Below are 25,099 nucleotides of genomic sequence, written 5' to 3'. Positions count from 1 at the left end.
TTAGAGTCATTGGACAACATGAACAGGGGCGGGGAGGAGGGGGATCATTTGGTCAGTGAAATGAAAACACAGCAACACACCCATTAATGTTGATGAGGAATGAGGTCTGATGTGACGATGGCATGGGCTCGGTTAAAAGATGGGAATGTGGAAGGGAGGGAGGGAGGGTCAAACAAACCCTGTACCTGGAGGGCCAGTTGATAAGGGATTGGGTGTTGCCTTCCGAATCGGTCTGGAGGAACCAATTGCTGGTTAGTTTCACCTCCGGGCTGCACCAATGGGATGGGAGACGCAGTGAGTCAGCGACAATGGGGCTGCATCCAAAATGGCGCCCTATTCTTTGTGCAGTGCACTACTTTTGACCAGAGCCTATGGAGCTCTGGTCAAAAGTAGTGCACTATTATAGGGAACAGGGTATATTTTCAAACGCACCCTGGGTGAGTGAGTGGCTAGTGGGGAGACCGCCCCGAGCATTACACTTGTAGCACAAACACATTAAGCTTGACCAAAAAAGAACCATCCATCTGCCTTGTACTTCAGTGGATATTCCATTCTACTGGGAGCTCAGTTATCATTCTGGTATTTGGAGAGATGTCAACAAACAATGAAATATGAAACAAATCCTCTCCGGGAATGTTAATAGAAATGAACAATAAAGAGGCATCAACTGGGGCTTGGGAAAATGATAGGACACAGAGATGACGCACACAGCAGCATGTATTGCAATGCACAGTGTACTCTACACGTCTATGGAAAATGTGACCTAGATAGTTTGTGTGGATGTATTGATATGTAGGTTACGCGTGCCATTGTTAAAGTGATGTAGTTCTGTCCTTGAACTGTTCTTGTCTATTAATGTTCTGTATTATGTCATGTTTCATTTTTTGTGTGGACCCCAGGAAGTATAATGGGGATCCTAATAAAATACCAAATAGTAGACATTCAACTGACGTATTGTGTACAATGCATGTGCAGCGGCAGTCCTGGGGGCGAAAACAGCTCGTTGATGAGAGGTCGAAGGACAATGGCAAGAATCGTGTAAGCTAACACGAGGTCCACAAACAGATGAATAACGGCATCTCGGAACACACAAGTAGCGGTTCCAGTGGGATCGCGATCACCAACACTGGACAATTGAGTGGAAAACATTCCTTTGTCTGACAAACCCTGGTTCTTGTTGCGTCATGCTGACGGCAGAATCAGGTTTTGGCGTAAGCAGCATGAGTATGGCCATGGATCCATCCTGCCTGGTGTCAACGGTACAGGCTGGTGGTGTACTGGTGTGGGGAATGTTTTCCTGGCACACGTTAGGTCCCTTGATAACAATGGAGCAACAAAAACGTCCTTCCTTATCTGTCCTACCAGATATCCAGAGCCATGCCCTCACCCAGCAGTGGGCAACAGCATGTGACTCAGAGGGTTTTCTATGAGAGAGAGCAAGAGAGCGAGCGAGAGCACCAGGGAGAGCGCTTGAGCGAGAGAGAGAGAGCTGCTCAGTGTCCTAAACCCTAAACTCTTTCTCCAGGTGGGTGGCGTGGCGTGGTGCTGCTGGCCTTCATCAGTCCCATCTGTGTCTGTACGCGCTCATAGTTCTGACCGAGGAGTCACATTGCGCACCCTGTAACCCAACACCCCTCCTGATGGCTAACGCAACACAGCCGCTGCCAAGTTCTGAAACCCGAGAGAGAGAGAGGGCGGAGAGAGACGGAGAGCGAGATAGATGCCTGGTGTGATGTGGAATCGGACCATGTGTCCCTAATCGTTTCCCCTTAGTGAGTAAACATTTAGCTCCAGCAGGCTACAGCTAGGGATGGCTGTTAAAATAAGCCTGAAGGACTGAGAGAAAAACTAAATGTCTCCAGACTAGACACTGCATTGGACCATGAATCCCAAATGAAGTATCCCTAAACTAACCTCTAATATTGAGTGTCGTTGTTGGAAATATAGTACCACAGCATTGTATCAGCAGTCTCACAACCTGGGCTTTCGTTGACTTTCTATGACTTTGGCTCAAGTGGGTTGTGTAACTGTTCAGCAAAGCAACAAATAAAGCTGCTCCTTTAGGTTTAATAAACTAAATCCTACAAGTCGCTGTTCAACCACCTGAACATTTTGGCACAGAAAAATACATGCAGTGCCTTCAGAAAGTATTCATACCCCTTGAGTTATTCCACATTTTGTTGTGTTACAGCCTGAATAAAAAAATGTATTAAATATATTCTCACCCATCTACACAGAATACCCCATAAATAACAAAGCGAAAACATGTTAAGAACTTTTTGCAAATGTATTGAAAAATAAATCTCATAAGTATTCACACCCGAGTCAATACTTCGTAGAAGCACCTTTGGCAGCGAGTACAGCTGTGAGCCTTCCACACCTGGATTGTGCAACATTTGCCCATTATTCTGTCAAATTGGTTGTTGATCATTGCTAGACAACCATTTTCAGGTCTTCCCATAGATTTCCAAGTAGATTTAAGTCAAAACTAACTCGGCCACTTAGGAACATTTACTGTCTTCTTGGTATGCAACTTGGTGAATTAATCTCCCAGTGTCTGGTGGAAAGCAGACTGAACAAGGTTTTCCTCTAGGATTTTGACTGTGCTTAGCTCCATTCCGTTTATACTGAAAAACGTCCCAGTTCTTAACAATTACAAGCATACCCATAACATGATGCAGCCACCATTATGCTTAAAAATATGGAGGGTGGTATTCAGTAATGTGTTGTATTGAATTCGCCCTAAACATAACACTTTGTATTCAGGACAAAAAGTGAATTGCTTTGCCACATTATTTTCAGTATTACTTTCGTGCATTGTTGCAAATACGATGCATGTTTTGGAATATTTTTTATTCTGTACAAGCTTCCTTCTTTTCAGTCTGTAAATTAGGTTAGTTTTGTGGAGTAACTACAATGTTGTTGATCCATCCTCAGTTTTCTTTATCACAGCCATTAAACACTAACTGTTTTCACCATTGTCCTCATGGTGAAATCCCTAAGTAGTTTCCTTCCTCTCTGGCAACTGAGTTAGGAAGGACGCCTGTATCTTTGTAGTGACTGGGTGTATTGATACACCATCCAAAGTGTAATTAATAACTTCACCATGCTCAGATGGATATTTAATGTATTTTTTTTGTTTGTTTTACCCATCTACCAATAGAGGTGCCCTTCTTTGCGAGGCATTGGAAAACCTCCCTGGTCTTTGTTGTTTAATCTGTGTTTGAAATTCACTGCTTGACTGAGGGACCTTACAGATAATTGTATGTTAAACACTATTGCACACAGAGTGAGTCCATGCAACTTATAATGTGACTTGTTAAACACATTTTTACTCCTGAACTTATTTAGACTTGCCATAACAAAGGAGTTGAATACTTATTGACTGAAGACATTTCAGCTTTTCGTTTTTAATTCATTTGTAAAAATTTCGAAAAACATAATTCCACTGGCATTATGTGTGTAGGTCAGAGAAATAAAATCTCAAATTAATTCATTTAAAAAATCAGGCTGTAACAAAAAAGGTGGAAAAAGTCAATGGGTATGAATACTTTCTGAAGGCACTGTATATGCAGCAACATCAAACACGATGCAGCAACAACTAAAACTGATCAGACTTCAGTTCAGGCTTCAGTCCTCCCAGGCCCAGCTGTGTGTAAACCCTGTTGGATTGACTGAGCCTGCTGCTGCATGCACAGATTACTCTTCCTCTATGCTATAAATTATTGTGTGCGTCCCAAATGGCACCCTGCCGTATTTACTGCACTACTTGGTCAAAAGAAGTGCACTCTATAGGGACTAGGGTGCCATTTTGATGCAGTTAATGTTCCTGCCAAGAGGACGACCTTGTGAGAGTTCTGTTAAAGGGATCAAGGAGACGCGGTATGTGTGTGTGTGAGAGAGGGAGAGACAGATGATCCCTCTCTTTCACTCTCTCTCTCTCTCTCTCTCTCCCCCCATCTGTTTTATTTACAGTAAGGGGAAAGAGACACTGTACAGAGAGAGAATCTTCACAATAGGAAGAGAAAGAGGACTAGACAGTGTAGTAGGTCGGTCAACTCACCCCTGTCTGCCGAGGATGTTGTGGGCCTGTTGCTCTATGAACAGGCCCTCAGGGGACACCCCCTGTTTGGGGGAGGGCAGTGAGGACTTCCGGGTCATCTTGGGCGAGCTGGGGGGCACCCCTGTGATGGTGTGGTCATTAGCAACGGGCACCTTGGCTGAGGTGGGCGATGATGACGTCACATCCATGTAGGTGGCGGAAGAGGGGAGCGGCGGCTCGAGGGCGTTGATGTTCCTCTCCTGCTGCCCTGCCCTGCGCTGGTTCTCCAGGTTCATCACCCTCTCCCTCTCCGTGAACGAGTCCACCCTGGGTCTCCCCTGGCCAGGCTCACCGTAGCTTTGTGGCTGGAGTGCCAGTCTCCCCACCCTGGAGCTGCCTGAAGTGTAGGAGGGTTCATCCCCGACAGACTCCGCCCTGGGGCGTGGCTTGACGTTTGTGTAGCCCTGTTGCCTCACCGAAGAGGTGTCAGACTCCTTGCGACCACGGGCAGAGCCAGATCGGGAGGAGAAGTGATCGGTGGTGGCGTCTGGTTCCTGGTCCAGAGACATACCGTAGCGCTCGGCCAGCTGCCGACGCCGTTCCGCCTTGTAGCGGGCTATCCGATCGGCCTTGGAGTCCAGGTCGGTACCTGCGGAGTCAGAGCTGTAAATGGGTTCAGTTGGGACGGTCTGGCCCTCAGGCCGGCTCCGGGCTCTGGACTGCCTCTCTGGAGCAGTGACCTGCTGATGGGTCATCATCTCTGGACTCTCCATGTCCTCCTTACTGTAACGCTGCACTGTAACTGGGGATAGATAGAGACCATCATTAGACCATCATGCATGGACTAAAACTCTACGCAAGTAATACACAGTGTACAACACATTATAATCTAGCTGGCAGCATTAGTTCAATGCTTTCATAACTTCTTCGTAATATTAACAAATAGATCTAGTTTCGGCAGTGGTTATCAATCATTCACCTATTCCATTACCACGGAATACACAAACAAATATACACCGTGTACAAAACATTATGAACACATGCTCTTTCCATGACACACTGAACAGGGAAATCCAGGTGAAAGTTATGATCCCTTATTGATGTCACCTGTTAAATCCACTTTAAATCAGTGTAGATTAAGGGGAGGAGACAGGTTAAATAAATCCATTTAAGCCTTGAGACAATTGAGACGTGGATTGTGTATATGTGCCATTCAGAGGGTGAATGGGCAGGACAAAATATTTAAGTGCCTTTGAACTGAGTATGGTATAGGTGCCAGGCGCACCGGTTTGAGTGTGTCAGAACTGCAACGCTGCTAGGTTTCTCACGGTCAACAGTTTCCCGTGTGCATCAAGAATGGTCCACCACCCAAAGAACATCCAGCCAACTTGATAACTGTGGGAAGCATTGGAGTCAACATGGGCCAGCATCCCTGTGGAACGCTTCCGACACCTTGTAGTCCATGCCCCGACGAATTTAGGATGTTCTGAGGGCAAAAGGGGGCGCAACAATATTTGGAAGGTGTTCCTAATGTTTTGTACACTCAGTGAATATAATGCATGAAGTCGATGCATATCTTTCAAATTACTTCATACTGTAAGCAAAGATTGACCAAATTCATATCCAAAAGCGTGAGACGGGTTTAGAAAATGATGTACTATATGGAGCTCTGGCAATGCTCAAGTTCTGTCATTCTGTGGGTTGTGTAAGTAGCTGATGCAGCTATGTAGGAACTCTAGGTACAATGTGTGCAGTTTAGTGATCCTCACCGACACAGGGGTCACAGGTGTCCGAGGAGCGTGTGTAACGGGGTGTGTCTTCCTCTAGCAGCCGATTGGTCACCAGGCCGGGGCAGCTGGGTAATATGGCAGGCTGCACCTCACTTTCTATACCCTCCAACCGCCGGGCAATCCTCTCCTTCCTACATACAGAGTCAGACACAGTGACATGACAGAATACCCGTTTGACTGAGTAGCCACACACACACACACACACACGTTCTTATTCATCACCGTCACCACTACAATAACGGCTGGCTTCGTTACATGGTTGAAGGAGCTGAATGTCTCAGTCATACCTGTTCATTTCCCAGTCACAGCTAGTGCTTGGGCTGATGCTTTCAAAACGCTTCCTCAATTCTGAAACTGGATGAATGAAAACACAGGTAGGTACAAGAGGAAAAACAGGAAAGTAGAGAGTAGTCAATCAAGTTTATCAATTCAGAATTCAGTAGTCATGATAGGAGAAAGGCATTACAGCAGATGAGGTTGGACAGTTTAAGCTCATATTATCCCACAGAGTTGAATGTAGCGTTTAAACAGATCTGGGACCAGGCTACTGTCACATCTAGAGCAAGAATAGATTGGTTTGTTTGTGGGTCTTGTTATTGAACTATAATGAGGTGACGATTCCTCCAGTAGGCTACTCTGTTCTCTACAACACAGTGAAAAATCGCTGAGAGAGACATTTACAAGGAACTGACAAAATGTGCACCCCGTCTCAACAATAAAAGATCATATAAAGTCCAAACTGCAAATGACTGAGCATAGGAAGTGGTTGTACATGCTGAATCTTCCCAGTGAGGGCGGGGGTCCGAAGGGGTTAGCCCCCCCCCCCAAATTATCTAGAATTTGTTTTATTTATTCAAGGTTACATTTTAAATTCAAACAAATTGTGTGATGGGCACTTTTTCTTATGACAAAATGGGTCTCAAAAAAACAATGCATATCGTTCATTCTAGCGGGAGAGGGCTCGACTGACTTTTTTTCTGACTTGTGAATTGAAAAGTAGCCTAGTTCATTTAAGTGGAAAAAGTAGCCGGCTGAAAATGAGTCTGTAATCAGCTGTTTAGCCGACAACTGGCGCTAGTGGAAAACACTGTCTTTCATGTGATTGATCTTAAAATAATGATCCTGTCTAGTTCCTAAATAGAGGCATCTGAGAGATCGCTCAGAATACACCCAGACCCATAGGAACAGGCCACCGTCAGGTAAAGGCCTATTGGATCAGATTCCCCTGTAAGGCTCGAACACATCACACCGAATGTGGAACTAGCGTTCGTCAACTGATCGTTCAGCGCGCTGTTTTAGGGACAACACGCTGTAGACGTTGACATTTTCACTCGATTGTACATGTAAAATCGGTGCGCACGCGGTTCGCAAATTACGTTCAGAGGTGCCAAGGACTCTCGGTCAGCAAACGCTATTGCTGTGTCTAAGCCCTTAGGAGGACAGACCGACAGACAGCGCTATCCATTAGCTAGTAGTACAGGAGTTGCACTGTAGTCAGGAGAGAAAACAGCCCAGTCTAGAACTTATGCTTGTTACTACTGTACAGTACATTATGTACGATAACATTTTCACAACACAACAGGAACACAAGCAAAAACGTCAACGAATGAAAAAAATCAAACACCTCTACTTTATATGATATTTTATTGTTGAGACGGGGTGCAGATTGTCAGTTCCTTGTAAATGTCTCTCGCAGCGATTTTTCACCGTGTTGTAGTCTCTGTGAAGTCTTCAAACTCCAGTTCCCCTATTTGCACCAAACACAAACACCAACCCACAGGACTACACACACTATTCCCCCTCCTAGCACTCACACACGCTGCTCCCTTAAAACCCCACAATATTATTTTTAACTGAACTTATCAAGGCAACAAGCGCCATCAAACAACAACCCTTCCAACCAACACAGTCACACAATAGAAACCACTTCCCTCAACCCCATAACCCTGGGAAAGTCTCCGTTGTCAGAGAATGCATCCCAATGGCTCCGGATTCAAAAGTAGTGCACTATGAACGGGAATAGGATGCCATTTTAGATGCAACCTTTGTCAGATAGTCATGTGTTTAATGCAGCACAGCACGCTTTAACCCCCGAGTCACCTTTGGGGAGGTTTGCCAAGAGCTTGACATCTATATCCTTGGTGTTCTTGGCTGGGTCGTCCTTCCCTTCGGACGAAAACTCTTTCTGGAAGCTGCAGAGGGGGCAGAAATAAAAACTGAAAGCTCAGTCGGTCAGAACAATGAAGATTTCGTTTCAGTAAATGAACAATCTGATCATACCATGGTTCCATCCCAAATGGCACCCTATTACCTATATAGTGCACTCCCCAAAAGTGTTGATATTAGTGGTGCACTATATAGGGAATAGGGTGCCATATTAGTGGTGCACTATATACGGAATAGGGTGCCATTTGGGATGCAACTGAAAAGGAACGCACTAAAGGGGAACCGCACGATATGATCACGATACTTAGGTGCAGATATGATATGTATTGCGATTCTCTACATTCTCACGATTCTATACGTATTGCGATTCGATACTGCGATTTTTTTGCGATTTGATGTTCCAAATATATTGCTCACTATAGCTAGGTTTCCATCCAATTGGCGACACATTCATGCGAATATTCATGTCTGCATAGAAAATAAAAGAAAACCCCACCAGAGGTGTGTTTCCATCAAACTGACTTTGAAGCTGATAAAATGCTGTGCCTGATGTTGTAGTGCACATCAAAGCACTTGGGCGCTTAAGTTTTAATGTACCGAATAAAAAAAAACAGAAGTTTGCGTTTCCATTGCATTTTCAACTATATGGATGGTTTTGTCACAAAAAAAAAAAACTGTTGCGATAAATAGCCAACAGTTTGCTGATGAGGTGGACAGGGTATGTTCTATGATGAGATATGGATAAAAGCAAGCCTAATTTATTATTTATATGTTTTATAATTGGCAGCCAAACACCGATCATCATGTCACCAGCATCATTCAAATGGCCTACCATCGACAGTTATTTATTTGCATGAAGCGCATCACCGTGTACTTAACCACCATAAATTGTGATGAACGTCATAAATTATTTCGTCTGCCTATAAACTATACATGCGCTTCCAATTCGTGGTGGTAGTAGGCTATAACATAATCGCATGACTCAAAGTTGACTGCGACATGGTTTTCTATCAATATTTGCGCATAAAAGAGTGTCCACCGCAATTGTCGCATAATCTATTCCACAGACAAAAAAAAGATCCCATCTTGTTTAGTGTATTTTGTTTCGTCGACATTGGAAAGTATTACCGAAAGATTTGCCTTCCATAAGGGCTGTCGTCACTTTTTTTATGCATTACGTCATTCATCCGCATGAAATGGTTGGATGGATTCCTGGTTAATATGTCTGCATGACTTTTGATCAGTCATGGAAATAAAAGTGCTGAAAACATGTTGGCTCACCATTTAAAAAGAAGACTGAGCACCAGCTATAGGTCTAGGATGAAAAATCCCGGAGGTTTGACGCAGGACAGTCGATTAGCGCTAGCTAACGCTTCCTAACGAAAAAAGTCAAAGTATCTATATAATAGCTACCAAAATAATATTCCGATATGCAACTATCGATTTTTCAACCCAATCACTAATTCTCAGAGGTTATAAGGTGATCCAAATGTAATAATGTTTAGCATCTTTGGAAGTGAGATTGTTTTGAAACATGTTTAAGACTAAATAGCCTACCAGTGAATCCTGGCCCAAGTTGCTCATACTACCAACTAAAAATGAGTAATTAATTAATTATCAAAATGTTGCTAATTCATTTTCATTATTATACTGAACAAAAATACTGCAACATGTAAAGTGTTGGTCCCATGTTTCATGAGGTGAAATAAAAGGCAATTTTCCATATGCATAAAAAACGTATCTCTCAAATTTTCTACACAAATTTGTTTACATCCCTGGTAGTGAGCATTTCTCCTTTGCCAAGATAATCCATCCACATGACATTTGTGGCATATCAAGAAGCTGATTAAACAGCATTACCATTACACAGGTGCACCTTGTGCTGGGGACAATAAAAGGCCACTAAAATGTGCAGTTGTCACACAACACAATGCCACAGATGTCTCAAATTTTGAGGGAGCGTGCAATTGGAATGCTGACTGCAGGAATGTCCACCAGAGCTGTTGCCAGAGAACTGAACGTTAATTTCTCTACCATGACCTGCCTCCAACGTCATTTTAGAGAATTTGGCACTAGGTCCAAACTGCCTCACAACCCCAGACCACGTGTAATCACGCCAGCCCAGGACCTCCACATCCGGCTTCTTCACCTGTGGGATCGTCAAAGAAGCCACACGGACAGCTGACGAAACTGGATTTGCACAACCGAAGAATTTCTGCACAAACTGTCAGAAACCGTCAGGGAAGCTCATCTGCGTTCTCGTCATCCTCACCAGGGTCTTGATCTGACTGCAGTGTGCAAATGCTCACCTTCGATGGCCACTGGCATGCTGGAGAAGTGTGCTCTTCACAGATTTATCACAGTTTCAACTGTACCGGACAGATGGTGTCGTGTGGGCGAGCGGTTTGCTGATGTCAACATCGTGAACAGAGTGCCCAATGGTGGCAGTGGGGTTATGGTATGGGCAGGCATAAGCTACGGACAACGAGCACAACTGTATTTTATCGATGGCAATTTGAATGCACAGAGATGCCATTACGAGATCCTGAGGCCCATTGTCGTGCCATTAATCCGCCACCATCACCTCATGTTTCAGCATGATAATGCACAGCCCCATGTCGCAAGGATCTGTACACAATTCCTAGAAGCTGAAAATGTCCCAGTTCTTCCATGGCCTGCATACTCCCCAGACATGAGCATATTTGGGATGCTCTGGATCGACGTGTACGACAGCATGTTCCAGTTCCCGCCAATATCCAGCAACTTCGCACAACCATAGAAGAGGAGTGGGACAACATTCCACAGGCCACAATCAACAGCCTGATCAACTCTATGCAAAGAAGATGTGTCGTGCTGCATGAGGCAAATGGTGGTCACACCAGATACTGACTGGTTTTCTGATCCACGCCCCTATTTTTTTTTAAGGTATCTGTGACCAACAGAAGCACATCTGTATTCCCAGTCATGTGAAATTCATAGATTAGGGCCTAATGAATTTATTTCAATTGACTGATTTCCTTATACGAATTGTAGCTCAGTGAAATATTTATATATTTTTGTTCAGTGTAGAATAATCACATCAAGGTCGTAGAATCTGTTGATCTAGTCACACAGACTCAAATCTACGATATGCACACACTAAGAGCCAGTATGTCTATTGTAGCAAAGCATAACAGTGGGAAAAGAAAATTCTTGAAAAATATCCCTAGGGCTGTTTTTAATAGAGTGGGTTGGACTTCTTCACCACAAACTAGTTCTGGTATGAAATAAACCACTAGACTATCTGAGGGAAGGGGCCGTTTGGAACTAGCTTATTAAAGGGCTAAGAACACACGACACACCCATTCTTCTTAAGTAATTCATATTTTGAGTAAATTATGACAAATAAACCTTATTTGGGGGTAGCCTACAATTGATCATTCCTTAACTATGAATTCAAACGGACAACTAATCACCCTCTTATACATAGAATGAGTAAACGTATAGAACTGTAAACGTATACTGTACTCTCACACTGTAAACATATACTGTACTCACACTGTAAACGTATACTGTACTCTCACACTGTAAACGTATACTGTACTCTCACACTGTAAACATCTAGAACTGTAAACGTATACTGTACTCACACTGTAAACGTATACTGTACTCACACTGTAAACGTCTAGAACTGGATGGATACTGGATGCATGTATGCAGAGCTGTGGAGTCATGAATGTTGGCGGGTGGAGTATTTGACACCAGGCCAAAACGTTGACACAACGCAATCACACTAATGCTGCGGTGGCGTTCACACTAGAGTGACCTTATCCTTCACTTTCTCACTTTGCTTGGTCACTGTCCCAACAGGCCTGCTGCTGTATGACATACACCCAGGAAGCATAGTGGTATACACAGGCTGAAGAGACTAATAGAAGTGCAATGATACCCGTATACAGAACCGATACACTACACAAATACATTACATTTTTACATTTTAGTCATTTAGCAGACGCGCTTATCCAGAGCGACTTACAGTTAAGTGAGTGCATACATTTTTTTTCTTCATACTGATGTTATCTGTAAGAAAAAAATCTTACCTGAGAGCCCTCTTCTGTAGAAGTCTTGCGCTCCCAAGTTTGATGGGGGTCTCACTCCCAAGTTCTATAGGAAAGAAAACACACCATTTAGACTACTAGACCATACCCAGAGTTCTTCATCACTTGCGTGAGAGAAGAGGAGACAGGCAATTTTGAATGACCACACTTTAATTACACTGTTTTTAAATGAACAAAAACACAGTGGAAGGCAGAGTGTATTCGAGGCTTCTTAAGGTCATCCAACATCTCTGAGGATGACTCTGCATGGATCACATTCATCAAGTAGACTTTCCGCACCACAGAGGAAATAAATGAAAGTGAATAAATTGGAAATCATTTTATTGAATTATGTTGAACAACAGAAGTTGTGCAGCCTTAAGGTTGTAACAGTGAGAACAATGTGTAACTGAGTGCATCTCAAATGACCCTCTATTCCCAATATAGTGCACTACTTTGTGGCATTTGGAGGGAAGAATGTTGTTTATTTGATGAAACCAGGTGAGCGTTCAGACACAGCGGCCTCACAAGACACACAGACACACACACACACAACAACACACTGTAAATTGCAGTATGGCTCCATCTAAAGTGGCTTGTCGCTATGAGGTCACAGCTCAAGGCAATAGAGGATTGATTGATTGCGTTTCATTGAGATGGATGCATGCTTTAAGGTCTGATCACACGTCAAGGTTGTGGGTGTAGTGTGTGCGTGTGTGTAGTGTCTGCATGAGTGTGCGCATAGAGGCATCTCTCTGAGTGCAGAATACAGAGGAGCGATACAAGCAACTCTAAAATTAAAAACATGGTGACCAACCCTCACACAGGTGACAGATTAGCCTTGTCTAACTTGTCATCACAACACATTATACTCAGCTACCAGCAATGCAGAGACAGTTGTCAAGCTCTGCCCTAATAACATGAAGATAGCAGCAGCCTTTAATATGTGCAAAACAATCTTAGGCATAGAAAAACTAAAACGGTGGAAACTGTATAATGTCATTGTTGCGATAGCATGGCCATCAAGACATAAAACAGTGACCGTTATCACCCATCTCCAGTCTGTAGTCTATTAGCAGGCTGATTATAATGGGTAGCTATGTGAAGTAAATGAGACCTCCTCAGGAAAAAAAACACCATTATTACTACAAAGTAGAGGCCTAATATAAGTGGATGCTGGATGTTACCGTGCCCTGTTAAAGAACGCTCAATGCTTTGTAGAGTTCTAGACCTCAGTGTGGTTGGTTATACAGCAGTGGGGTCCTGTTCAGTAGGCTCAACACTGTGGAACGTTGCAGATAGAAATGCCATGAATAGACCTGACATGGTTCATTAACAGAGACATGTTTGCTCTATTTAACATATCTCAAATCTGAACGTTCCTACAACATTGTGCCCTGGGTCATATTCACTGGGTACCAAACGGATGAAAACTGACTGAAACAGAGGGACTACCTGAACTTGTCAAATAAGAAACACTTGTTTTGTTTCCGTTGCAAAAGGTTTTGCTATATTGTGCCCTAATGAATATGACCCTACTGAACACGGACAAGGGCTGGACTGACTGACTCACTCACTCTGTGGGACAGAAAGAGAACACATGTGTTTCCACTTTGCCTGTCCCCCCTCCCCTCCCCCGAGTTCACCTCAGGGGCGCGCACCACACCCCTCCCAATAACACTAACCCCCCTGAAACCACCCGCCATTCCAGATATGTTAGTCCATATTAAGGATATTTGGATGAAGTTTAAAATCCCCCGCTTTGGGAAAACATCATTTGAGAAGGGAGGGGAAAGAAGAGTCCCTACGGCGAGATGTGTTTTGGTATGAGACTAGTTTTATTATTTCAGCTGGGGAGTTTCCGGTAAACACATACTAGTTCAGGCCTTAGCCATCCCCCTTACATCGTAGCCTACAGGTAATCTTACCAGCTGATAAAGTGACAGAGTGATATCAGAGAAGGAAAACAACAATGTATTCAGGCCTCCTGTAGCTCAGTTGGTAGAGCATGGCGCTTGCAACGCCAGGGTTGTGGGTTCGATTCCCACGGGGGGCCAGTATGAAAAATGTATGCACTCACTAAGTCGCTCTGGATAAGAGCGTCTGCTAGATGACTCAAATGTAAAATGTAATGTAGGTACACCTCCATTAATCTTGTCTATCAAGGTAGGTAAGAGAATTAACTGGACTAATATACGTATTGGTCCTTACTGCCTACCACAGTTAGCCTGTTTCCTACGGTCATTGACAACGAATGATAATGACCATAGGAATGGGCAAGACAGCACAAACAGATTAGGATTAGCCTTTATAACCCAGTATCACTGTAGTTTAAAACAACATTTAGCTGTTGAGGTCATGGTGTTAATGGTGCTGGATGAGTCAACATGTTGAGCCCTACAGGGGGAATGGAGAACCATCAGATCAGAAGCAGCCCTGTGTTACTTTTAATGCCTGGATAAGAGCATGTAGGCAATAGAGCACAGGAACCCTTACAGAAAGAAAGGAGGGTGCTTCCTGCATTACACGTTCCACACACAGGCAGAAAACCACTACAATGATCAGAGATGTCCTGAACCCTTTGGTGTTAGAAGAATGTGTGAAAAAAAATTCACACCATCACACATGTACACAGAGCTATTAAAGACTGCGTCAAACACGGCCCACGGGCCAAATCCAGCCCGTGACACATTTCTATCCGTCCTATCGTCAATTCATTTTGGCCCGCTTCCATATCGCCCACGATGCACTACAAGTCACAGCAAGCACTGCCAACATTGCCACACACACACACACCCCCCTCCTCCCATACTCAGCCAGTGCACTGTGTCATGTCATCACTAATGGCACTGACCAAATCTTCTACCGGACTGAAAGTTTAAACGTGTTGTAGGCTAAATGTCCATGAAAAGTTTAGGTTCCAACGGGTCATTGCTGTAGCCTACATAAAATGTAAATCTTGATTGTCAAATAGTTAAGATAAAAGATTCACACGTGGGTATAAATTACTACTAAAAAGGACAATACAGTGAGGGAAAAAAGTATTTGATCCCCTGCTGATTTTGTACGTTTGCCCACTGACAAAGAAATGATCATTCTATAATTTTAATGGTAGGTTTATTTGAACAGTGAGAGACAGAATAACAACAAAAAATTCCAGAAAATCGCATGTCAAAAATGTTATAAATTGATTTGCATTTTACTGAGGGAAATAAGTATTTGACCCCCTCTCAATCAGAAAGATTTCTGGCTCCCAGATGTCTTTTATACAGGTAACGAGCTGAGGTTAGGAGCACACTCTTAAAGGGAGGGCTCCTAATCTCAGCTTTTTACCTGTATAAAAGACACCTGTCCACAGAAGCAATCAATCAGATTCCAAACTCTCTACCATGTCCAAGACCAAAGAGCTCTCCAAGGATGTCAGGGAAAAATTGTAGACCTACACAAGGCTGGAATGGGCTACAGGACCATCGCCAAGCAACTTGGTGAGAAGGTGACAACAGTTGGTGCGATTATTCGCAAATGGAAGAAACACAAAATAACTGTCAATCTCCCTCGGCCTGGGGCTCCATGCAAGATCTCACCTCGTGGAGTTGCAATGATCATGAGAACGGTGAGGACTCAGCCCAGAACTACACGGGAGGATCTTGTCAATGATCTCAAGGCAGCTGGGACCATAGTCACCAAGAAAACAATTGGTAACACACTACGCCGTGAAGGACTGAAATCCTGCAGCGCCCACAAGGTCCCCCTGCTCAAGAAAGCACATATACAGGGCAACTCGCCGTGTTTGGAGGAGGAGGAATGCTGCCTATGACCCCAAGAACACCATCCCCACCGTCAAACATGGAGGTGGAAACATTATGCTTTGGGGGTGTTTTTCTGCTAAGGGGACAGGACAACTTCACCGCATCAAAAGGGACGATGGACGGGGCCATGTACCGTCAAATCTTGGGTGAGAACCTCCTTCCCTCAGCCAGGGCATTGAAAATGGGTCGTGGATGGGTATTCCAGCATGACAATGACCCAAAACACACGGCCAAGGCAACAAAGGAGTAGCTCAAGAAGAAGCACATTAAGGTCCTGGAGGGCCTAGCCAGTCTCCAGACCTTAATCCCATAGAACATCTGTGGAGGGAGCTGAAGGTTCGAGTTGCCAAACGTCAGCCTCGAAACCTTAATGACTTGGAGAAGATCTGCAAAGAGGAGTGAAACAAAATCCCTCCTGAGATGTGTGCAAACCTGGTGGCCAACTACAAGAAACGTCTGACCTCTGTGATTGCCAACAAGGGTTTTTGCCACCAAGTACTAAGTCATGTTTTGCAGAGGGGTCAAATACTTATTTCCCTCATTAAAATGCAAATAAATTTATAACATTTTTGACATGAGTTTTTCTGGATTTTTTTGTTGTTATTCTGTCTCTCACTGTTCAAATAAATCTACCATTAAAATTATAGACTGATCATGTCTGTCAGTGGGCAAACGTACAAAATCAGCAGGGGATCAAATACTTTTTCCCCCTCACTGTAGGACACACAAGCAAGTATAAATGAGTCAACAGCGGAGTCATCTACTTTATGAAATTACAGCCTGATCAAATCACATTATTTGTCACATGTGGCGAATACAACAGGTGTAGACTTTACAGTGAAATGCTTACTTACAAGACCTTAACCAACAATGCAGTTAAGAAAAATAAGTTAAGTAAAAAATAGATAATTCAACATTTTAGAAGAAAAATAAATAATTAAAGAGCAGCAGTAAAATAACAGTAGCGAGGCTATATACAGGGGGTACCGGTACAAAGTCAATTTGCGGTGGCACAGGTTAGCCGAGGTAATATATACATGTGGGTAGAGGTAAAGTGACTATGCATAGATAATAAACAGAGTAGCAGCCGTGTAAAAAGAGGGGGTGGGACATTGTAAATAGTCCGGGTAGCCATTTGATTAGCTATTCTGGAGTCTTATGGCTTGGGGAAGAAGCTGTTAAGAAGCCTTTTGGACCTAGACTTGGCGCTCCGGTTCCGCTTGCCATGCGGTAGCAGAGAAAACGGTCTACGACTAAGAGTTTGACAATTTTTAGGGCCTTCCTCTGACACCGCCTGGTATAGAGGTCCTGGATGGCAGGAAGCTTGGCCCCAGTGATGTACTGGGCCGTACACACTACCCTCTGTAGTGCCTTGTGGTCGGAGCCCGAGCAGTTGCCATACCAGGCAGTGATGCAACCAGTCAGGATGCTCTCGATGGTGCAGCTGTAGGCCTTTTTGAGGATCTGAGGACCCATGCCAAATCTTTTCAGTCTCCTGAGGGGGAATAGGCTTCGTCGTGCCCTCTCCACGACTGTCTTGGTGTGTTTGGACCATGATAGTTTGTTGGTGATGTGGACAGCAAGGAACTTGAAGCTCTCAAATTGCTCAACTACAGTCCCGTCGATGAGAATGCGGGCATGCTTGGCCCTCCTTTTCCTTTGTCTTGATCACGTTGAAGGAGAGTTTGTTATACTGGCACCACACGACCAGGTCTCTGACCTCCTCCCCTATAGGCGGTCTCATCGTTTAGCTCAGTGCGGATGTTGCCTGTAATCCATGTCTTCTGGTTGGGGTATGTACACTACCGGTCAAAAGTTTTAGAACACCTACTCATTCAAGGGTTTTTCTTTATTTTTACTATTTTCTACATTGTAGAATAATAGTGAAGACATCAAAACTATGAAATAACACATATGGAATCATTTAGTAACCAGAAAAGTGTTAAACAAATCAAAATATATATTTTATATTTGAGATTCTTCAAATAGCCACCCTTTGCCTTGATGACAGCTTTGCCCACTCTTGGCATTCTCTCAACCAGCTTCACCTGGAATGCTTTCCCAACAGTATTGAAGGAGTTCCCACATATGCTGAGCACTTGTTGGCTGCTTTTCCTTCACTCTGCGGTCCGACTCATCCCAAACCATCTCAATTTGGTTGAGGTCAGGGATTGTGGAGGCAAGGACATCTGATGCAGCACTCCATCACTCTCCTTCTTGGTAAAATAGCCCTTACACAGCCTGGAGGTGTGTTGGGTCATTATCCTGTTGAAAAACAAATGATAGTCCCACTAAGACCAAATCAGATGGTTTGCTGGTTAAGTGTGCCTTGAATTCTAAATAAATCACAGACTGTGTCACCAGCAAAGCACCCCCACACCATAACACCTCCACATGCAGAGATCATCCGTTCACCCACACCACGTCTCACCAAAGACACGGCGGTTGGAACTAAAAATCTAAAATTTGTACTCCAGACCAAAGGCCAAATTTCCACCGGACTAATGTCCATTGCTCGTGTTTCTTGGCCCAAGCGAGTCTCTTCTTCTTATTGGTGTCCTTTAGTAGTGGGTGCTTTGCAGCAATTCGACCATGAACGCCTGATTCACACAGTCTCTTCTGAACAGTTGATGTTGAGATGTGTCTGTTACTTGAACTCTGAAGCATTTATTTGGGCTGCAATTTCTGAGGCTGGTAACTCTAATGAACTTATCCTCTGCAGCAGAGGTAACTCTGGGTCTTCCATTCCTGTGGCGGTCCTCATGAGAGCCAGTTTCATCATTCATAGCGCTTGATGGTTTTTGCGACTGCACTTGAAGAAACTTTCAATATGGAAAATTTCAAAGAACTTTGACTGACCTACATGTCTTAAAGTAATGATGGACTGTCATTTCTCTTTGCTTTTAGCTGTTCTTGCCATAGTATGGAATTGGTATTTTGCCAAATAGGGCTCTCTTCTGTATCTTATTGACTGAGTCACTGGTGCTTCCTGCTTTAGTTTTTGCTTGTAAGCAGGAATCAGGAGGATAGAATTATGGTCAGATTTGCCAAATGGAGGGCGAGCTTTGTACGCGTCTCTGTGTGTGGAGTAAAGGTGGTCTAGAGTTTTTATTTTCCTCTGGTTGCACATTTAACATGCTGGTAGAAATTAGGTAAAACAGATTTAAGTTTCCCTGCATTCAAGTCCCTGGCCACTAGGAGCGCTGCCTCTGGATGAGCATTTTCTTGTTTGCTTATGGCCTTATACAGCTCGTTGAGTGCGGTCTTAGTGCCAGCATCGGTTTGTGGTGGTAAATAGACAGCTACGAAAAAATAGAGATGAAAACTCGAGACTTCCTTAATATTAGATTTCGTGCACCAGCTGTTATTTACAAATGTACACAGACCGCCACCCCTATCTTGCCGATGCACCGAAAACCCCGCCAGCTGTATGTTATCCATGTCGTCGTTCAGCCACGACACTGTGAAAAATAAGATATTACAGTTTTTAATGTCATGTTGGTAGGATATTCTTGATCGGAGCTCATCCATTTCATTATCCAATGATTGTATGTTGGCTAATAGGACTGATGGTAGAGGCAGATTACCCACTCACCGTCGGATCCTTACAAGGCACCCCAACCTACGTCCCCGATATCTCCGTCTCTTTCTCCTGTGAATGACGGGATTTGGGCCTTGTCGGGTGTCTGAAGTAATCTCTGTCCTGATATCCAGAAGATCTTTTCGGTCATAAGAGACGGTGGCAGAAACATTATGTACAAAATAAGTTACAAATAACGTGAAAAAACACAATAGCACAATTGGTTAGCAGCCCGTAAAATGACAGCCATCTCCTCTGGCACCATTATTATGCACTTGCATCGGTGAATTCAATTGCACTGCTTTCGTGTTACCAGGTAAGTTGACAGAGCACATTTTCATTTATAGGAACGACCTGGGGAATAGTCACAGGGGAGAGGAGGGATGAATGAGCCAATTGGAAGCTGGGAATGATTAGGTGGCAATGATGGATATGAGGACCAGATTAGTAATTTAGCCAGGACACCGGGGTTAACACCCCTACTCTTACGATAAGTACCATGGGATCTTTAGTGACCACAGAGAGTCAGGACACCCGTTTAACATCTCAACCCAAAAGACGGCACCCTACACAGGGCAAATTTTTTTTTTTACAAGAGGAAAGAGTGCCTCCTACTGGCCCTCCAACACCACTTCCAGCAGCATCTGGTCTCCCATACAGGAACCGACCAGGACCAACCCTGCTTAGCTTCAGAGGCAAGCCAGCAGTGGGATGCAGGGTGGTATGCTGCTTTCGTGTGTCCCATTTACAGCACACAGAGGGAAAGTCTACAGACACATGCCACAGTCCTAGCTAGGCTACTAAAATGTAACAGTCTGGCTTCAGTTCCTAAAGCTTGACAATGAATAACCAAAAACCAAAACTTGCAACAACAAAAAAACATGTAGGCCTATTACAGCAACATTTGAGCAGTAGCCTAGGCTGGCTACTCAACTACAATACATTTTGAGTGCACCATACAGCAATGCTGCATTCAACCACACTGGTGATCCATGCAATAAAAATAAAAAATAAAACATGTTTTATTTTTTACGTTTAAATGTTACAACCTAGCTACATTTTTGTTAGTTATTAAAAAAAATGGATTAGGGTCGCAAGCACAGCAGCAAAGGCTGGACAAATGTGATTTATCGCTTGTATTAATATGTTAAAATACTATATATAGCATCCTATGTACATAAGTGGACATTATAAAGAGCCATATTTTTTACAAATAAAACGGCCCAGTTGTTGTACGTAATTTTTTTTGTAAAAACAAAACAGACAATGTCTGGGCCGCACATTTTTTGTATTTTTTCAATATGGCCAGTGTGCTGATTGCGTTTGATACCCCTGTAGTAAAGTGAAACATGGGGATCAAGTGATTTCATGATTCAATGGAGTCTCATATGCCCCCACTCATGTCAAAAGGTCTGATCCTGGATACTGATTGGTTGTAACTGCGTTCTCGCAGTGGTTTATTTCATGATAAACATACTGTATGTCGCTATAAGGGCGAAATGCCCGTTTACTGTTCTGAGTAAGTTCTTTCTCGTCATTTACAGACTTGATGCAACAGGTTCTATACACAAATACTAATACTTGGAGAAGGCAATCAACCCACATGGGGCTTATCAAGTGTGTGCCGAAATTACTCACAGTCCATTCAAGTGCATATGTCCCTGTTTAGAGGGGATTACCCTGAGCAGAGCAGCCCGGAATTAGAGAGAGCCCAAAAAGAAATGTCACTAAAACGACAACGGGATCACTTAAATCACAAATCTGACTACCCACAACTCCTACCACACACACACACACACCCTGACCTCCCCCAGTATCAGAGATAAAGCAAGTGAAGGGTTTAGTTGATTCATAAATACTAGGAGCGGTAGCTAAGTCAGGTGAGACAGACAACCAAAGCCTTAAACCCCTCCCTGCAAACAGAAGACTTAGCCTACAGTAGATACTAATACTGTATGCCAATTATAGACAATCAATCAAGACAATCAACGGCTAACAAAGCCTAGTCTCATTCCATTAGCAAGAGCATTGCATGTGTAGCCGTTGTGGAATCGTTAGCTAGTTAGCGGTGCGCTAGTAGTCAAAGGCTGATCAAATGACTGATGGCTAAGTATTGGTCTGGACACAGCTTTGTGGCAAATATGCGCTAATAACAAACACACATCATCCCTCCAACCCACCAGACCCCAGTTGTGTCCCAAATGGCACCCCATTCCCTACATAGTGCACTACTTTAGACCATAGGCCCTGGTCAAAAGTAGTGCACTATGCAGGGAATAGGGTGCCACTTGGGACACAGCCTCTCCTACTTGGTTGTAATGGCTGGGAACCCATGGTGTTGGGGCAACAGGAACACCTGTTGTGAATTCTCAGCCAGTTAACCAAGCAGAACCACCACTCAACACTCAGTTCCACACTCTGGACGCATTACTGAGAGTGGGAATTGTGTACAATTGTGAGAATGTGAGTGGCCTATGTTTCATATAGAGTTCTTGTCACACAGTCTGACCCACACACTCAGGCATGTGCCACTAACTATACACAAGAACACATAATATCTCTGACAAAACTCTCCAAATAAACTTGAGACAGAAAGTAGAGCACAGAAATAGCTCTCCCCCCTCCTGCAGCCAGAGAGAGTCCCTTATCTTGGCTGTTACGTCCTTGGAGGCTACAGCTGCAGACAGCGCAAGGACAACTGGAAATGGGGCCAGTTAAAAAGAGACAATTTTGCCTCACTTTCCTCAGCCCTATCCTCAGCCCCCTCCTATCCTCAGTCCCAGCCCAAATCCTCAGCACTATCCTCAGTCCCAGCCCAAAGCCCTATCTTCAGCACCAGCTCCATCTTACCTTGGCTGCAGAACTTGACATGGCTCAGGTAGTTTGAGATCCACGGGTTTGCGTTCCGATACATTCTTGCAAGACAAGGTAGGTACAGGGGATAGATAGAAGAAGAGAGGGATAGAGAGAGAAAGAGAGAGAGAGCTGCAAAGAGAGAAGTGCTAAGGTCCGACCCGCAGGCAGGCAACTGACTGCAAGGTGATGCAGAGAAACAAATGCAGTCAGTCAGTGCCCCGGGACGAGCTGCCCTCAGCACAGAGAGAGAGACAGAAGGAGAAGGGAGGGAGGGAGTCAGGTAGCGTTAGAGAAAGAGGGAGGGAGGGAGCTGATCCCCCATCAGCAGTAGTAGTGTGTAGTAGCGGCAGCAGTGCAGCGTTCGTTCTCTGTGTGCCGTCAGTGGAGCGGCGTCTCGACAGCTCCCATCTAGTCTCCTCCAGCACTAACGCTACTAGCTAACGGCTAATACTAAACAGACCGGCTGCACTGGAGGAAGGCAGGGGTTAACTAAAGCTGCTCAGTGCCTGCTAATCTGATTACAGGCAAGAAATTAGCTAGGCCCCATCGCTATGCTTACAGATTGGACCAGAGAGGCTGGTTGTCCCTCTATCTCCTTCACAGACAGACTCAGAGAGAGAGGGAGGTGAAAAGAGAGCGGGAACAAGAGAGGAAGGTATAGTCTGGAAGTACTGAGAATGTGCTGCTGTGTTCCCCTGGCCCAGTGACAAGGCAGCAGTGGGACGCTACAGAGCAGTGAGAGGGGAGGGCGAGACAGCAAGATGAGAAGACAAAATTACAGTCTCAGCTAGATGAGACATTCCACTCATCTCTCAGTGGTGACAAAACTAAGGAGCAGAGAAAGAGAGTGGGAGGGAGAGAGAGAAAGAGGGATGATAAAGGAAAGGGAGATGGATGGATGGATGGAGAGGCTAAGAGAGAGACTGAGGGCGAGAGAGAATGTGAAATCGGCGACGATGGAGCTCGTCAAGGGATTGTCCGTCTGACTAATCTTTTTACGGTAAACACTATGGCCGTCCATCCCTAGAGAATCCAAAAGAGCAGTAGTGTGTGTGTGTTTGTGTGTGGGGGAGACCACAGAAAGTGAATGAGATCATGTAGTCAGAGGGATAGAGGATACAAGTTCAGACCTGCATATTTACACAGAGGGTACACACACAGGGAGACAAAACAATGACTTTGATTCCTCAGCCAATAAATTATTAGCTTTTTACGTCATCTCCCTTCACTGAGATTTGGCACGAACCCAACACAGAGCCCAACACTGCAGCAGCAGTGTCCAAACACATACTACTTGAACCCAGGTGTGATGTCAGATCAGTTTATTAGAGGTGGCAGGTTTGGACTCTTCTCTCTCCGTGGTGAGCTCATCTGGTCTGGGCACACCACACACCACCACACGCACTGCAGAGCTGCTAAGTAACACTGCGGGTGAGACCGCTATACGTTTGTCTGTAGTCTACACGCTGGTCTACTATACACTAATAACAGTATTAACCTCAGTAAGAGCTTCCATCTGACCAATCCCAACTACCTTAGGAGACCCAACGGGGGAAGTTATTTTTATATCATTATCAGTTCTATTCAATTAATATGTAGCTTGAAATACAAACCATTGAAACCAATTAGTTGTAGAAATACCTATAGAGAAACACACTGTTGCCTACACCCAATACAACAAACATTTTCATGAATGGGTGAAACATTGTAGCTCTCTACTGTCCCTAGTGGCAGCAGGACACCCCAGAAGCTCAGCCATAGGATAACCATAATCACCGCAGATCCATACAGACCTGTTCTCACTCAACATTCAGAGGAGGAGGACTGGGCTCTGTCTCTGGAGGAATGCAGTGTTGAGTCTGTAGAGAGGCCTAGGAAGAAGCATGGTGCTCTGCTCTGGTCTGGTGTTCATGCCTCTACTGCTGGGTCCGGACCTGGGTTCAAATATTGTGTACTTCCCAAAACTTTTAGCCTGTCTGGAGTGCCAGATGGGGCAGGGATTGCACTTTTGGGACTATACCATTGGTCCCATTCCACCAGGTAATCTCAATCAAGTGCAGCTGAATTAATTGAAATAAAACAAATACTATTTGAACCCAGGTGTGGTTGGGTCACACAGAGGGGCTTGGTGGGGCTAACAGCTTAACAGAACAGGAGACCAAAGCCTTCTGATCCCCCTTCATCATGGAAATCTATCACCATCTGACGCATACCAGACCTGCAGACTAACGTCCTTACTATTATCATCAGTCATTAAAATATGACGACCCTACGGTGCCAGAGGATGGGCAGGAAAACCAATGCAGGCTCTGCTATAACACATGCCGGGTAGAGTAACTGTAGCTTGGGGGTATTCAACCGGTCTGTGGAGTCTGTGGAGGTCCACGGAAATATAAAAAAAGTTATTTCAACGTTTTTATGAATATCGCTAGCAGCAGAATAAACACATTTTGAAGTACATACCTACAGTAGAAAAGAGGAGAATATATTTCTAAATGATGTCAACTTTATTTCTCAACTCCTAATATTGAGCCAATTACACTCACTGGAGTATCTGACAATGGTCGCGTTCCCCTGCTCAGACGTTGCATGCATCAACCAATGGTTTCGTTCCACGTCGTCGACTGTGCCGTCAGGAACCAGATTGCTATAACATATGCTCTTAGCTGATGCATAAAATACCTATCCATGCGTTGTAAGATCTGGCATGCGTCAGCAACGCCTGGGCAGAGGAATGCGGCCATAGGCTTTGAAAAGGCACCCGTGAGTGCCGCTGGCTG

At 44.3% G+C, this 25,099-nt stretch overlaps 1 protein-coding gene across 1 annotated transcript in view; it reads right to left on the bottom strand.

Moving 5' to 3' along the window:
• svila (supervillin a) overlaps positions 1-22,377 on the bottom strand; it is a gene marked incomplete at its 5' end in the record, with an annotated part of 64,703 nt that extends 42,326 nt beyond the window's left edge. Inside the window, 7 exons of the mRNA XM_084152271.1 lie at positions 186-269; positions 4,064-4,838; positions 5,812-5,963; positions 6,120-6,186; positions 7,933-8,024; positions 12,078-12,141; positions 22,314-22,377. Of these exons, the coding sequence (XP_084008397.1) occupies positions 186-269; positions 4,064-4,838; positions 5,812-5,963; positions 6,120-6,186; positions 7,933-8,024; positions 12,078-12,141; positions 22,314-22,377 (1,298 nt within the window). The remainder of the gene's footprint in view (positions 1-185; positions 270-4,063; positions 4,839-5,811; positions 5,964-6,119; positions 6,187-7,932; positions 8,025-12,077; positions 12,142-22,313) is intronic.
• Positions 22,378-25,099: the final 2,722 nt, after the last annotated feature.

The sequence above is a fragment of the Coregonus lavaretus genome, assembly GCF_964263955.1.
Source record: "Coregonus lavaretus genome assembly, chromosome: 34".
Classification (NCBI taxonomy): Eukaryota; Metazoa; Chordata; class Actinopteri; order Salmoniformes; family Salmonidae; genus Coregonus; species Coregonus lavaretus.
Note: the sequence above shows the minus strand (reverse complement) of the source record. Positions and strands in the feature narration are given on the sequence as shown.